Source organism: Macaca thibetana, chromosome 12 (assembly GCF_024542745.1).
Source record: "Macaca thibetana thibetana isolate TM-01 chromosome 12, ASM2454274v1, whole genome shotgun sequence".
Classification (NCBI taxonomy): domain Eukaryota; kingdom Metazoa; phylum Chordata; class Mammalia; order Primates; family Cercopithecidae; genus Macaca; species Macaca thibetana.
The window spans coordinates 6,306,625-6,323,044 of NC_065589.1; the positions used below are offsets into that span (position 1 = coordinate 6,306,625).

The 16,420-nt window shown below is 43.2% G+C and overlaps 1 protein-coding gene across 3 annotated transcripts in view; it reads left to right on the plus strand.

The window, feature by feature from the left end:
• Positions 1 to 5,983, plus strand: part of IQCA1 (IQ motif containing with AAA domain 1) — a 166,811-nt gene extending 160,828 nt beyond the window's left edge. For all 3 annotated transcript variants that reach the window (XM_050751654.1, XM_050751655.1, XM_050751656.1), the window contains one exon: positions 5,347 to 5,983. In XM_050751654.1, the coding sequence (XP_050607611.1) occupies positions 5,347 to 5,475 (129 nt within the window). In that variant the 3' untranslated portion in view covers positions 5,476 to 5,983. The remainder of the gene's footprint in view (positions 1 to 5,346) is intronic.
• The last annotated feature ends 10,437 nt before the right edge of the window (positions 5,984 to 16,420 follow it).

Here is a 16,420-nt window from a genome sequence, read left to right on the forward strand (position 1 = left end):
ATTAACATATTCTCATTAACTGTTTAAACCTGTTCATAATTGCTGATATTATCCTCTTCAAATGATACCTCATATTCTTTTCCGAAATTCCCAATTTTTTTCTCCTTTCTAAAATACTAATTTTCCTCCTTATTTTGAGAAGTTAGATGATAGGGTGTGGAAGCCTATCCTTTCTCATGGCTGAGCCTTTAACTTTCCAAAGTAATCTCTAGAACTTTTTCTATCTATAGGTGCTTGAGGTCGATCATACTATTCAAGAAAAGGAATTACTACCCTTTTATGACCTGGGATGAGAATGCATATGCTTCACACATCCATTCTTGGTGTATTTGTTTGCTCTATTCATTTTCAAAAGAAACTGCATCATTTTCCCACCATTCCCCTTTCCACCCAATCCCTTGGTGCTTCCATTACAGCACCAGTGCTTGGCCCTGTGCCTGGCCCCAAGTAGATGCTTAATAAATTTGTTTAGGGACACGTTAATCAAACACATGGATAGATGGAATGACACCCTCACATTCTCCTGAACAATGTGATACCATTGCTATGGTTCCTGCTAATGAGGCAAACCCTGAGAAATTTCCCCTCGTTGTGCTTCTGACAACATTATCTCAGATGAAGACCTTGCAAATTCTCCAAGCACGTTCTACCCTGCTCCACAGACATGATGGAGAGAATATGTATGAAAATGATGATAGTAAGTCTAATAATGTTAGCTAACACTTATTGACTGCTTATTATATGCCAGCCACTGTACTGACTCATTTAGACTCGTAACACCCTGTTTTGCATATGAGGAACTGAGATACGGAGAGTCATGGTAGGCCGGATAATGGCCCCTCAAGGACGTCTGCATCCTCGTCCCTGGAACCTGAAAATAAGTGAGGTTCCACGGCAGAGGCAGTATAAGGCTGCAGATGGAGTAAGCCTGCTAGTCAGCTGACCTGAAGATAGATTATCCTGAATTACCCTGGCGAGTCCAGTGTAATCATGAAAAGCAAAAGAGGGAGTTGGAAGAGAGAACCAGAGAGCAGTCTGAGAAGGCATGTTGGTACTCCAGGCAGCCCAGCGTTGCTATCCAAAGGTGGAGCAGGGGCCACAAGCCAGAAAAGCAGGTGATTTCTGAGAGCTGCAAAAGGCAAGGGAAAGATTCTCACCTGGAGCCTCCAGAAAGGGACACGGCACTGCAGACACCTCAATTGTCACCCAGTGAGGCCCGTTCCCGGTTTCTGACCTACAACCCTGTGAAATCATAAATGTGTGGTTTTAAGCCACCATGTTTCTGGAAATTCACTGCAGCAACAATAAAATAAACAATACAAAAGGCAAGTAAAGTAACAACTAGAAAGTAGCAGAGCTGAAATTCATACGTTTCCCCAAAGCCAACTTCATTAACTATATTCTATACTGGGTCTCGGTAAATTAGGAGTTCATCGCCTTAAGTACATGGCCACGTCACCTTATGTTAAAAACAGAGCCAAGGCGAACAGGAGGAGGAGGGAATCCCCCAGTGCCACTAACAGAGAGGTACATCTCAAAGACAAGAACAACTACATGAGCTAATGCATGGGTAGCCTAGGGGTGTATAAGATCCAAACAGTAAGGCAAGGGGAGGCCTGTGAGAGACAGAACGCTGGAACTGCACGAAGCTGGGACACTTTATAGATTGCCATGAGGAAGTATCAAGGAACTTGTGATCTTCTCCAGGATCTAGGTGGGGAATAAAAGTGGCCCATAAGAAATCAAAATCCAAGCTACACCTTGCACGTCAAATTTCCAAATCTGTACTACCTCCATAGTCCCAGAATCTCAAGTTGAAATATTAATATAATTTTTAAAACTGATATGGTATCATTAAAACCCCTGAAGTCACATCAAAAGCAAAATTAAAAACCACTCTGTATGGAAATTTAGCCAAGTCAGGGTATATAGGATTCCTACAGGAAATACCAGCCTTGCTGAAGATGAGTTCATAATAAAAAATTATGAGCCACAAGCAATAATCTACCCCAAGGACAGTCAGCAAATGCAAATAACAGAATAGCACTACCAAGAATCTGAGATAAAAGGACATTCCGAAAGAGACTACAAAATAAGTATGTTTAAATTAAAGACCAGAAACATTAGGGAGGAAAAACAGGCAAATTTGAAAAAGAACCAAATAGAACTTTTGATAGTGAAAAAATATATATAGTCATTAAAATTAAAAACTCAGTGAATCGAGGCAGGCAGATCACCTGAGGTCAGAAGTTCAAGACCAGCCTGACCAACATGGAGAAACTCCGTCTCTACTGAAAATACAAAATGTGCCGGGCGTTGTGGCACATGCCTGTAATCCCAGCTACTCGGGAGGCTGAGGCAGTAGAATCGCTTGGACCCAGGAGGCGGAGGTTGCAGCGAGCCGAGATCGTGCCATTGCACTCCAGCCTGGGCAACAAGAGCAAAACTCTGTCTCAAAAAAATATAAATAAATAAATAACTCAGTGAATAAATATCTGTGGATTTGACAAAACTAAAGAGAAAAAACAAAAGAACTGAAAAAGGGAGCAAAGAAAATTGCCTAGAATGCAGCATAAAGAAAAATAAAGTATAGAAATCAAAGAGAGTTTAAGAGTTGGCTGAACATGGTGGCTCATGCCTGTCATCCCAGCACTTTGGGAGGCCAAGGCAGATCGCTTGAGGTCAGGAGTTCGAGACCAACCTGGCCAACATGGCAAAACCCTGTCTCTACTAAAAATACAAAAATTAGCCAGGCGTGGTGGTACACACGTGTAGTCCCAGGCTGAGGCAGGAGAATCCTTGAACCTGGGAGATGGAGGTTGCAGTGAACCAAGATCGTGCCATTGCACTCCAGCCTGGGTGACAGAACAAGACTCTGTCTCAAAAACAAAAACAAAAAGAACGGTTTGTGAAAGATAAAATAATGCCTGCTTCTTTTATGACTGGATCTTTGATATCCCTAATATCACCAGGAAGCATTAAGGGAAGCATCAATCAAAACATCATTATAAGACTTGGTTCTGTATATGAGTTTAGAGGATCTTACAGAAGCAACTGTAGGACTGCTATGGAGGAAAGAATAAGGAGAGAGAGACAGAGCCCAAAACAAAACTTCCCACTCTAAATGAATCTTGGCCAGGCATGGTGGCTCACGCCTGTAATCCCAGCACTTTGGGAGGCCAAGGCAGGTGGATCACTTGAGGTCATGAGTTCGAGATCAGCCTGAACAACATGGCAAAACCCCATCTCTACTAAAAATACAAAAATTAGCCAGGTGCAGTGATGCGTGCCCAAGCCAGACGCCATAAAACACACACACACACACACACACACACACAAAAATCTGAAAATCAAAATTCGAAAACATTTTAGGAAATCTAGTGCTAAATATAATCTGACAAAATGTTTAAATTAATACAATTAATATGTTCAAAAAAATAAATGAGAGTATGACTTCCATTAGAAATGTACAGAACATTTTGGGGGAAAAAATGAAATGAGAAGAGATAATTATGAAAAAATGTTACAGAAAGAAAGCTTAGAGAGTCAGAAACTGAGGTCTGAATTGCAGAGAAAAAGAAAGCTTAGAAATTTAAAATATGGTAATCAGTATAAAGTGGCAAAGGAAATGAAAGAGGTATGAACTCTAAACTAAACATGGTCAAAGAGCAATCTGTGGACTGGAAGATGGTCCTGGGGAGCACCCCCTGGTAGTCAGTACAGAAAAACAAGAAGGTAAAATCCATAAAAGTATAAAGATCCATCAAAGGTGGGTTGAAGACGCTGACCTTCATTAATGGAAGTTCTAGAAGAAAAGAATACAGTAAGTGTCAGAGCAACAACTGTTTAAAGACATTATTACTGAGAATTTTCCTGAATTAAAGATAGATTGAAAATAAACCCCAAGTGAAATAATTTATTAACCAATAAACTCCTAGTAACCAGCAGAACAAATCAAATAAATCTATACCTAGATATATTATTGGGAACTTAAGAACAAGATTAAAAGCCAGTCTTAAAAGCTACCAGATTACCTACCAAGAAACAATTGGGAAATCAGACATCTCTTTAACAACCATAGGTGCCAGAAGATAGCGAAATAATATCTACAAAGTGCTAAGGAAAAACAACTGTCTGCCTAATAGTTGTATCCAGCTAAACTGGCACACAAGAGACAGGAGAAAAGAGACATTTTAAGACATATGAAGCCAGGCACCATGGCTCATGCTTGTAATCCCTACACTTGGGGAGGCTGAGGCAGGCAGATCACTTGATGTCAGCAGTTCGAGACCAGCCTGGCCAACATGGTGAAACCCTGTCTCTACTAAAAATACAAAAATTAGCCAGGCGTGTTGGCGCACGCCTGTAATCCCAGCTACTCAGGAGGCTGAGGCAGGGGAATCACTTGAATCAGGGAGGCAGAGGTTGCAGTGAGCTGAGATCGCACCCTTGCACCCTAGCCTCGGCGACAGAGCGAGACTCAGTCTCAGGAAAAAAAAAAAACAGTTGTACAAAGACTGAGAGAATTTCCCACTTACAGCACTTCAGAGAGCAATTTAGCCATATCAAGTAAAATGGAAGATGTTCATTCCCTACAACCCCAGGAGTTCTATTTCTATCTGTGTGCCCTAAAGAAGTTCTCTCACATAGGTACAAGGAGATGTGTAAAAATTGTGAACTTCAGCATTCTTCATAATAACCAAAAATTCAGATGTCATATATCCATTACTAGGACAATTGATAAATAACACGTAATATAATCCTGCAATGAAATATTGCTATTATAAAGTTTATAAACCCAAATGTTTCTTAGGTTTCAAATAAAATGCAAAGGTTGAGAAAAATGCCATTGTGGGGCCAGTTACAATCACTAAGTTCTTGAGTTCTTGGTTGGTATTTGGGCTTCATTATTTCTACCGTGGTTTCAACAGCACCTCCCCCGGAGTAGTTGAATGACCGCCCATTGTTCATTGAACATGCCCACATGTGAACCATGAGCACCCTTCACATTCCCGAGAAAACCCAACCCTAGGACACAGTAGGATGCCCGGAAAATAGGCAACTTTGTTGAGAAGGATTGCTGGTTAGATTTAGCCTGTGATTCTCTGAAATTGTTAACTCCCTGAGTTAACAAATCATGCAGAAATACAGGTTGAAGTTTCAAATCATGCAGAAAAACAGGCTGGAAAACCCACTGAGAAAGAGGTTGTATTAAGCATACCTTAAATGCCCAAAGTACAATGGCTGCTTGCCCCTTCCTGCTTAGCAGGCTTTTCTTTATTTTTAAGAGTATTGCGGTGAATTGGTATCATTCTGACCTTTTCCGAAACTTTTATTGTATTTCAGAACTGGTATGCCAAAACCCCTCTGGGTAAAAAACGAGCCTTGGCGATAACAGGAGGCAGCACAGAAAAGGCAAAGGACAAAGGGAAAAGGAAAGAAAAGAAAGAGAAAAAGGCAAAAAAGAAAAAGTAATGCCTTTCTGAAGAACCATGCTTGAGTCTCTCGGGGATGGAGAGGACCCCAACTCACCAAAGAAAAGATTCACCATTGCTCGCCTGAGGAAGCCCTCAGGGGAAGGAACTTAGCAGTTTGCAGGTGAGCTGATGCCGCAAACCTGCTAACCACTGCGTGTGCTGTTATGCCTTTCCCAGGCTGGACACCTAGCTGGGTGTTCATCACAACTTTCCATAGCTTTAATCCACGCCAAGTTTGTATATAACTGAAATTCACTCGTGACGCCCTCCACAGTCTTTCGAAGTTGGACTCTTCCTGTCATCAGTACTAGCTGTCAAATTTAAAATGTGACAGTTAAAGAATATTCTAGTTTGACAATTAGTAAGCAATGAGTATATCATCAGTACACTAGCTTTTTATTAATGGATGTACACTGTATAGTATCTTGCATCTATTTTAATAAATTAATTCTTTGCTCTAGTAATAGATTTTATATAATGAAATAAAGCTGTTGCCCTTGAACTGACTCGGTAATTTGGTTGCTGGAACTAAAACAGGATCTTACAAATGAACTGTTTCAACATCCTAATTTTGAAGTTGAGATAGCTGAAGTCCAGGTCCCACTGCTAATATTGGGGCCTGGACATCATCAGCCCCGCCTAGTCCTTGTTGGAAGGACTGAAAACTTGTCAGGCCAATGACTGGATGAAAAACCATGGCATAAAAATGGGGTAAATGCAGAGAAGAGAAAGCCTACATGAAGAAATAAAACAGGGTAAATAAGAAAAAGATTAAAGAGTAGGGAAAGCTCAAAAGAGAAATTTAAATTGTGTGAGGATGTGAAAGGTTATTGGTGGAAGATAGCAAGTAACCCACTTCTAAATTGTGGTAAGAACACAATCAGAGGAAGTAGACTTCAATTGAGATGGGATGGATTTAACTTGAATTTTAAGAATACCCTGTCTGACAGTTTGGGGTTAGACCACAGAAATTCATAAAATCTCACACTGCATAGACCAGGTCAGGCATCCAAGTTTTACCAGGATTCCCAGTGACTTGGATCATCAATGACCAAGAAGGTTCATGGTTCCCAGGTGTCTTCTGACCACCAGCACACCCCCTAGCCTGTGTCTGTACACAGCAGCCTGACACAAATTGGGACAGACAGAGACAGTCACAGGCTGATGTGCCCTGGACAGTTCCGCACTCCCCATGAAGTCATCCTCCTCCTGAGTGTCCTCTTGAACAAACTTCTGCCTTCAGGGTGCCCTCCACTGATTTGCCTTCTCATTACCAAAGGTGCCCCAATTTCCACAGACTCCCCTTACCCACTTCAGACTATGTCTAGCCAAAGCCCAGGGTGGCCTGAGAAACGGCAGACTCCCCCACCCTAACATCCCAGAGTGATTTCACATTCATGTCTCCAAGATGGTTCTGCCAAGATCCTTTCACATGTCATGAGACCCCACTTATGGCCCAAGAAGAGAACATCAGGGCTCTAGGATTTGATGTCCATTGCAAAGTAACGAGATTTGCACCGCAAAGAAATGAAACGTATGAGGGTAAAAGTAAACCATTTTTTAAAATACCATTTCACTTGATCTTAGTTTCATGACAAGCACGCTTTTTCAGAACTCATAAAAACCTGTGCAGGTAACATTTAATAAACAGTAATGGAGTGATGGAAACTTGATACATATGCTTTAGAGCACCATCCAATAAAACTTTCTGCAATGATGGAAAGTTCTAGATCTGTGATCTCCCAGTAGGAGTCACACTAATCTACCAGGCTACTAAGCACTCAAAATGTGGCTGGTGCAACTGAAGAACTGAATTTTTAATTTTATTCAATGTTCATTTCCATTTAAATAGCCACACGTGGCTGGTGTGACTGGTGTATTGGGCAGGATGGCATCAGAGTAACTTAAGTTTGAAAATTGGTAAAGATATCTAAATATCCTTTCTACATGCTCACTTCCTTTTTCCCAGCACACTAACATGGAGATGTGATTTCCAGGGCCTCACTCAGCCTTTTCCCAAAGGATGGCTTCCTGCCCTGCCCAATGCTAGGTTTGTGCTCTACTTCCACAATGTAAGAATTAAAGAAAGAGGAAAGAAACATGAAAAGCAGCTCAACAGTCAAAGACAGGTTGATTTTGGAGAATAAACCTGAGAGGGGCTTCTGGCTGAGTTAGGTCAGAGGCATTCTCTCTTACAGACCAAGAGTATTTCAAGGTTTAGGGCAGGAGAGCTTATCACAGGCTTGGAATGTTTCTGTGTCTTTTTGTCCCGCTTATCTGGGAGGGAGAGTTGTGTGTCTGTTCCCATACATCTTCTGCAGCTGCAGGCATACCCACCGAGTCTGCTTTTAGCTTCCCTATCTTAGTGCACCTAAAGGGAAAGGAATGTACTTATTAGGGTCCATTGTTTTACTGGGTTCTGTTGTATGAGTGTAAAGTTTGTTGGTTACCCAAGAGACTTTCCCCCCACCCTCTGTGCCCGAGCTGTCTTATATGGGTGTTACTCTCTACTCTTTCTGGCTGCTTGCAGTTAGAAGAGAAGTGATATCCTTGAAATGCAAGAGGCTAGAAGGGGAGCTGGAACTGTCTGAGATGTCGGTGCTCCTGCCCTGTCACACGTGGGGCCATGAGCTCTGTCTGAAATCTTGGCTAGTGTCAGCCAGCCCCGCCTCTCAGCCAAAGATGCACACACTTTTCTGCTGCCCATGGATCAGAGGACCCTTTGTCTGTCACTGCAAAGTCCACCAGAGCCAACACGCCATAGCTCAGCACATGCTGGTATTGACATCACAGCCTGCTGCTTTGTATGTGAGTGGATATGGAGAGGGGGTGTAGATACGCTTAGATACACTCACACACATACTCATATTCTGCGTGTTTTACACAAATGGTAACATGCCATTAGAACGTATATGCTGTTAAAGCTTCTTGCTGTTTTTGCTTAATTCTGTAACTTGAATATTGTTCAATATCAGCACATACAGACGGGCCTCATTTTGTATTCTCTCCATACTACCCCACTTTATAGATACACCATCATTTATTTAATCAGTCCACTCTGACAGATATTTAGATTATTTCCACCCTTCTGCTAGTCCATACTTGCTGTAATAAGTGCCTTTACATAGTCTTCATGGGTGTATACCAAAAAAAAAATATGTAGGATTAATTCCTAGAAGGAAAATTACTGGGCCAAATTACCTCTGAGTCTTTCATTTGGGTAGCTATTGACAGACTGTCCTGTAAAGAGGCACTGGTCACACCAACTCTGCAGGCAAGGGCATGGTTCCTTGTCATCCACGGAGTAGGTCAACAAACTGTGAGCCTATTCACCATCCATGCTGAAAACCCAGAGTCCTCCTGGAAGATTAGACTGCCATGCCCTGGAACTCCCACTTTTATCTGACAGGGAGAGGAAGCACGGCAGCCCTGTGGGAGGAAATGGGAGGAAGGCGATGGCGGGGCTGGACCGGCGGAGGGACCGGTGGAGGGACCTGAGGACTCCTCAGACCTCTGCTAGGGCCTCAGCTGCCCTGGGCCATTATGTGACAATTAGCTCCTCTTGAGCACGTTCTGAAGTGGAGGGGACAGTAATTAATACCATTAACCCTCATTAAGGGAGCATTCTGCGGGATGGAATCTGATTAAAGTGCAATTTGAGCTCTCAGGTGGCTCTGCATTTAGGAATAAGTAGGTCCCAGGTCCACAACCAATGCCAGGGCATGCTGAAAAGATGCTCCTGAGACCGAGACTGTCGGAGCTTCACCAAACAGCTTCAGAGATAGCAAATTGAAAACACCCTGATGCTGAAGAATCTATGTTTGAGACCCTTTTAAAACACATAGCCACATTTAATACAAAGGCCGTAATTGTGGTAGGTGGTCACAGGGCTGTTTCACAGGAGTGACATGATTTTTAGCCTCTAATGATACTATGGAACCCAAGCCATGGCGTAAGTGGCTTGTCCTGTCCTTGAAAGTCTTAAGACTTGAATTGGAGAGAAGCATGCAGTAATGCTAAACGAACCCAAGGAGACAAAGCCTGTGGGTTGTAAACCAAGCTGGCAGCCGCCCAAGCAACGGGATGTGGGAAAGCAAAAGGACATTGGCCCAAAATGTGTGTGTGAAGGCACCTGAAACCTCCACCACTAGAATCATTCATTCATCAATGCAGGGTCGCCCCCCTAACAATTCTGCTGCGTTCAAATTCACAGTTGCAGCACAGCAGTGGTTTTTTGGCTCATGCTCCAGTTCTTTCATGGAGCACTCTCAGCCCTCAGTGCTAGGGGCTGAGGATGCAGGAGTGAGCTGCTTTGCAGTCTAAGGGGGAAGGACACATTAAGAAAATGGACATACAAATAAATGTGCAAGGCCAGATCCATGCAATGAACATGAGGAAGAGAAAACCCTGCCTAGGCTGAGGGATCAGGAGTTTCATCCCAGGACACAGGGATGAAAAGGCTTCATCCCTGCAAGAACCCTTTTCTGATGGAGAATCTGAGAGTTCGTGACGAAGTGGCAGGTCTCTCTGATTCTTTGGCTCTTCTTAACGGCTGCACCTACCGCCTATATAATCACCCAAGATAGTGTGTTCAAGGTCCCTGGCACAGAGGTACAATCAGTGTTTATTGCTTTACACATATTCAGTGAGTTTCTCACGTTGAGCTTTGGGGACGCAACTGGGAACCCAGGAGTGCGGGGCAGGTTCTGGCCTCTCCACTGCATACTGGTTTTGTTGTCAGGTGACTGTCAGAGTTCCCAAGGCCACTAATCAGTTCCTCAACGTGGCAAACAAACACAGTACCTTTTTTTGGTCAAGAGATTAAGCATCCTAGAAATGTAGTCTCTTCAGTCAACTCGAGTGGTTTACAGCAAGGTTCTGACTGACCCTAACTCAGGCTTCATCCCAGCTGCATCCTGGCCAGAGCCTGGATCAGTCCCAGCTCAGCACACAGCGTCCTCCCTGGATGTGCATTTCATCTTTGCCTCCCTGGGCTCTCGTGAGGAGTAAACTGAGCTGTGTACCCGGCACAATGCCTGGCACGAGGGCACATTCTCAGTGAACACCGCCTGCTGTTCAATTATTGCTGAGTGCCCAAAGCAGACCCCGCCCAGCAGAACAGGTGCCACAGGGGCGGGCTCTACCTTCCTGGAATGGAAGTGCAGGCTGCGATGAAGAAGGAGGAGGGGCATGGCAGAAGGGTCCTGTGAGAAGCCTCTGGGGCCCCAAGAAAGCTGGGGCCCTTCTCCAGGTCCTCCCACCACCCTTGTTCTCATTTCACTCCGCTCTGTTTCTCCTGCTGGGGCGGCTTTGGGGGTGCCCTGCACGTCTGTCCACCACCTCTTGAATATCCCTGGCTCCACCTCTGGAGCCCTTGGCCAGCCTGGCGCCCACCATTCCTCAGGCCTCGCTCCCTACCCATCTGGAAAGGAAGATGAGCCGGGTGCTGTCAAGAGGATTGCGGCTTTATGGGAAACTCACTGGGCTGGGCTAATTTCACAGACCTTCTGAGTGACCTTGGGTCAGTCTGGCCGCACACATACATACACATGTACAGCATATACACATGCATGCACACACACAGGGCATTCATATACAGCACACACTATGCACATGTACACATGTGATCTGTACACACAACACACAGAAACACATGCACACATACAAACTATATACACAAACCACATGCAGTACATACATACACATGTGTGCATGTACACACAAACACACAACAGACATGGACCACTCCCTACACACACACTCATATACATATATACATATACAGGCACAAAAACACACATACACATGCATATACACATCCCACACGTGCAGACACATCACCCCGCACATGCACGTGTTCACACACATGCATGCACACATAGGCATGCGTGCAGTCCCACAGCCGCCATTATTTCCTCGGTGGGCTCATTGCAGATGCTGGTGGCCTGCACACACACCCCTGGGCCTCAAGCCTCTTCCCAGGGCTGCGGCAGGGACAGGAGCAGCGGAACGGGGAGGCCTCGCAGGTGCTGGGATGTGTTTACTGTTTACACCGAGCGCACCGGGAAAGCAGCTTCCTGCTCCCCGTGGGAGTCAGAGGAGCCCCCAGCTGCGGCAGGAAAGGCTGACGCAGACACCGTGGCTCCCAGCTGCACGGTGGGTCCAAGGAGGGCGGGTGGGGGGCCCTGCTGCACCCAAGGAGAGCGGCGTGGACCGGCAACAGGCCAGAAGCGCTGCGCCACTTTACAAGCTAATGAACTTTCCAGGACACAGCACGGCTCCCCTGCACCGCACCGTGAGACCGTGTCTGCCTGGGAGGAGCAGGATGGAGACTGAATGAGGGGTGATCTGGGACCCTCCCAGGGGACCCCAGGAAGCCATACTTATTTCTTCATCAATAAAAGACCTGGAGTGATCCCCATAAAGAGGCTTCTAGCTCTGAGTTCCTCTCGTTCTTCAGATAGAGGCACTCCACATGCCAGGGGCCGTGAGTTTTGGAGGGGCAAATACTTCAACCGTAGCACTCATTGTGCCTGGAAACGCCACTGCTGACTCCTTATTTTGAAATAAATCTTTCTAGTCGTCTTTTAGAAAAATGTAAGTATCCGTGAGAGGGGTGTAAACGTGTATGCTTTTGTTGAATTATGACAAAAGCACAGAAAACGGCTCCACCGACATGTAAAGTGGAGATGCTCCCAGCTCCCGAGAAGCCCTTCTCCTGATCACTGCCCTCTCCATTTGCAAAGGCAACTACTGTCCTGATTCCCAGCATCCTAGGTTACTTTTAGCGGGGTTTGAACTTTATGTACATGGAAGTAAAGAGTGTGTATTCGTTTCTGTCCGGCTTCTTCTAGCCAATGTTACGCTTGTGAGACTCCTGCAGCCTTGCACACAGCCGCAGTTGGTCCACTTCCATCACTGCGTAGTGTCTCCTTGTAGATGCCACACTTAGGCTTCTTATTTTACTGTTAATTAAAGCCTCGTTTTTTTTTTTTTTTTGAGATGGAATCTCACTCTGTCGCCAGGCTGGAGTGCAGTGGCGCGATCTCAGCTCACTGCAATCTGTCTCCCGGGTTCAAGCGATTCCCCTGCCTCAGCCTCCTGAGTAGCTGGGACTACAAGTGTGCACCACCATGACCGGTTAATTTTTTGTATTTTAGTAGAGACGGGGTTTCACCATGTTGACCAGGATGATCTCAATCTCCTGACCTTGTGATCCACCTGCCTCAGCCTCCCAAAGTGCTGGGATTACAGGCATGAGCCATAGTGCCCAGCCGAGTGCCCATCATTTTTCTTCAGTTTGGGGCTATTATGAATGATGCTGCTGTGGACATGTGTATCTGTCTCTCTACACACATGTGCACACATTACTGTTTGTATATGCCTGGGAAGACAACTGCTCACCCCAGAGCATCATCACATGTGGTCGCAGTGCCACCAAGTTTACTGAGGTGACTGCTCCAATTTCCCTGCCACCAGTGATGCATGCAAACTCCCACTACTCCACATCCTCCCAACGTGGTGTGGTCAGCCGTTTTCATTGTCCCCACTCTGGAGTGTGTGGTATCACACAATGGCTTTAATTTCCTCTTTCCTAATGACTACTGGGTTGCACATCTTTTCATATGAGTAGTGATCATTTGAATATTACCGTGCTTTTAAATAAAACCCCTGCTATTTTTCCATGGGTTGTCTATTTCTTTCTTATTAATTTTATACTTTTAGTGAGAAGCTGTTTGCAGGTGCACGGTTGGGAATATTGTCTCCCACTCTTTAGCTTCCATCTCACTGTCATAATGGTGTCTTTTAATGAAAGTTCTTGCAGTGGCTCACACCTGTAATCCCAGCACTTTGGGAGGCCAAGGCAGGTGGATCACCTGCGGTCAGGAGTTTGAGACCAGCCTGACCAACATGGTGAAACCCCATCTCTACTAAAAATACAAAAATTATCTGGACGTGATGGTGGGTGCCTGTATCCCAGCTACTCCAGAGGCTGAGGCAGGAGAATCACTTGAACCCAGGAGGCAGAAGTTGCAGTGAGCCAAGATCGCACCATTGCACTCTATCCGGGGCGACAGAGTGAGAGTCCATCTCAAAAAAAAAAAAAGAGAGAGAGAGAAAAAAAAGAAAATGAATTCTTAATGTTAAGGTAATTTGGCTTATCAACTTTGTCTTTGTGGTTACAGTTTTTTTGTGTCCTATGTAACAGTTCTTTGCCTGCCTCAAGATTATGACACTATTGTTGCTAATAGCTTTCAGAAGCTTTTATTTTAAGTTCCGGGTACATGTGCAGGATGTGCAGGTTTGCTACATAGGTAAATGTGTGCCATGGTGGTTTGCGGCACCTATCAACCCATTACTTAGGTATTAAGCCCAGCATGCATTCCCTCTTTTCCCTAATGCTCTCCCCAAACCCACCGTCCTCCAACAGGCCCCAGTGTGTGTTGCGTGTATCCGTGTTCTCAGCGTTCAGCTCCCACTTATAAGTGAGAATATGCAGTGTTTGATTTTCTGTTCCTGCATTAGTTTGTTGAGGATAATGGCTTCCAGCTTCATCCACGTCCCCACAAAGGACATGATCTTGTTCCTTTTTATGGCTATGTGGTATTCCATGGTGTATATGTACCATATTTTCTTTATCCAGTCTATTACTGATGGGCATTTGGGTTGAGTCCATGGCTTTGCTATTGTGAATGGTGCTGCAATGAACATACACATGCATGTATCTTTATAATAGAATGATTCATGTTCCTTTGGGTATATACCCAGTAATGGGATTGCTGAGTCAAATGGTATTTCCGGTTCTAAATCTTTGAGGAATTGCCACAGTGTCTTCCACAATGGTTGAACTGGTTCACATTCCCACCGACGGTGTGAAAACGTTCCTATTTCTCCTCTTTTCAGAAGCTTTATTGTTCCACTTATCACATTTATATCTGCCAGTTTGCCTGGAATTGATTTTTGTTCATGGTTCAAGTTTTATTTCATAGCCATATGAATATGTGATTGACCCAAAGACCCAGCACCATTTATGGAAAAGACTGTTCTTTTCCCACTGCTTTTCAGTGCCCTCTATCATTGAAAACAAGTATTTAAAAACAACAACAATGAAAACAAGTGTTTATGTAGACAGTGATTTGCTTAGGAATCCTCTATTCTGAGCTACTGCATCTATCATTCTGCCAATATCACATTGACTTGAGCAATGTAGCTTTACAATAATGGTTTGCATCCACAGAGTAAGTCATCCCACCTTCTTTTTCTCCAAAGTATCTTAGATATGCTTGACATTTTGCACTTCTAAAGGAATTTATAATCAGCTTAGGCATTTCCACCAAAAAACTAATATTTTAATGTAAATTATATTGATCAGTTTGAGAACAGACATCTTTACATTATTGAGTTTTCCAGGCCATGAAAGTGATATTTCCCAGCATTTGTTTAGCCATTAAATTTTCTTAATGATGTTTTGTAATTTTCTGTCTACATATCTTACACATCTTTCCTTAGATTCACTTTGAGGTATTTGATAATTTCCATTATAAATTACATTTTGAAGTTTTCTTTTATACCTGTTTGTTGCTGGTATATAGAAATAAAATTGACTTTTTCAATTGGTTGTATATCCAGCAACAAGCCAAACTTATTATCTAATTTTAATTGTTTTTAGATTCTATGGTGTTTTTTTAAACATCCATAGGCATATTGCCTTTGGAAAATGACAGTTTTATTTATTTGTTTGCAATTTTCATAACTTTTTGTTTCTCTTGCTTTATTGCACTGACTTGGCCATTTAGTTATGATGTTGACTAGAAGTGATCATAGAAGACATCCTTGTTTCAGACCTCAGCAGGAAAATGTTCAACATTTTATCAGTTAGTACAAAGTTTTGAAATTATACTTTATCACATTTCGTGTGCTAAGAATGTTTATCATGTATGGATGTGGACTTGTAGCAGATACTCTTTCTGCCTCATTGAAGATGATCACGTGACTTTCCCCTTTTGTTACCATGGTTGATTTTATTGAATGATTTTTAATTGAATTTTTACTAATTATTGATTCACATACTTAAATAATACAGAGAGATCCTGCATAGGTTTGCCCAATCTCCCCCAATGGTAACATTTTGCACAATTATAGTATAATATCACTGATACAATATACCAATTTTATTCAGATTTCCACAGTTTTCCTTGTACTCATTTGTGTGTGTATATATGTATGTATTAAGTTTTATCATCTTTTCAGGTTTGTGTATCCACGAGCACAGCCAAGATACAGAAGAACAATTCCAACCCCACAAGGATCTCTCATGCTGCCCGGTTCTAACCACATCTACTTCCCTCCTACTCCTCTTCCTTTAACCCTTGGCAACCAAGAATCTGTCCTCCATTTCTAAAATTGCATCATATTAAAAATGTCATATAAATGGAATAAACAGTTCGATACCTCTTAGGATTGGCTTTGTTCACTGGGCATAATTCCATGGGAATAAGTCCCATGTTGTTGCATGTATTAAAGGTTCATGGCTTTTTATTGTTTGATAGTATTTTATGGTATGGATTCATCACAGTTTTTTTAACCATTCACTTGTTGAAGGACATCTGGGCTCATTCCAAGTTTTAGCTGTTACAAATAAAGTTGCTATGAGGATTTCTGTATAGGCTTTTGTATGAATATGTTTTTCAGTGAAAAATTGAGATAAGGCCCAAGAGTGCAATTGCTGGTTTTATGTATGTTTAGCTTTATAAGAAACTGTCAAGACTGTCAAACCGTCTTCCATAATGGTAGTACCATTTTACATTCCCAGCTGCAACGTATGAATGATCCAGTTTCTCCACATCCTCATCAGCATTTGGTATTGTCACAATTTTTTACCTGATATATATGTAATAATTGATTGATTGATAATGGTTAAACCAGTGTTGCATTTTCACGTA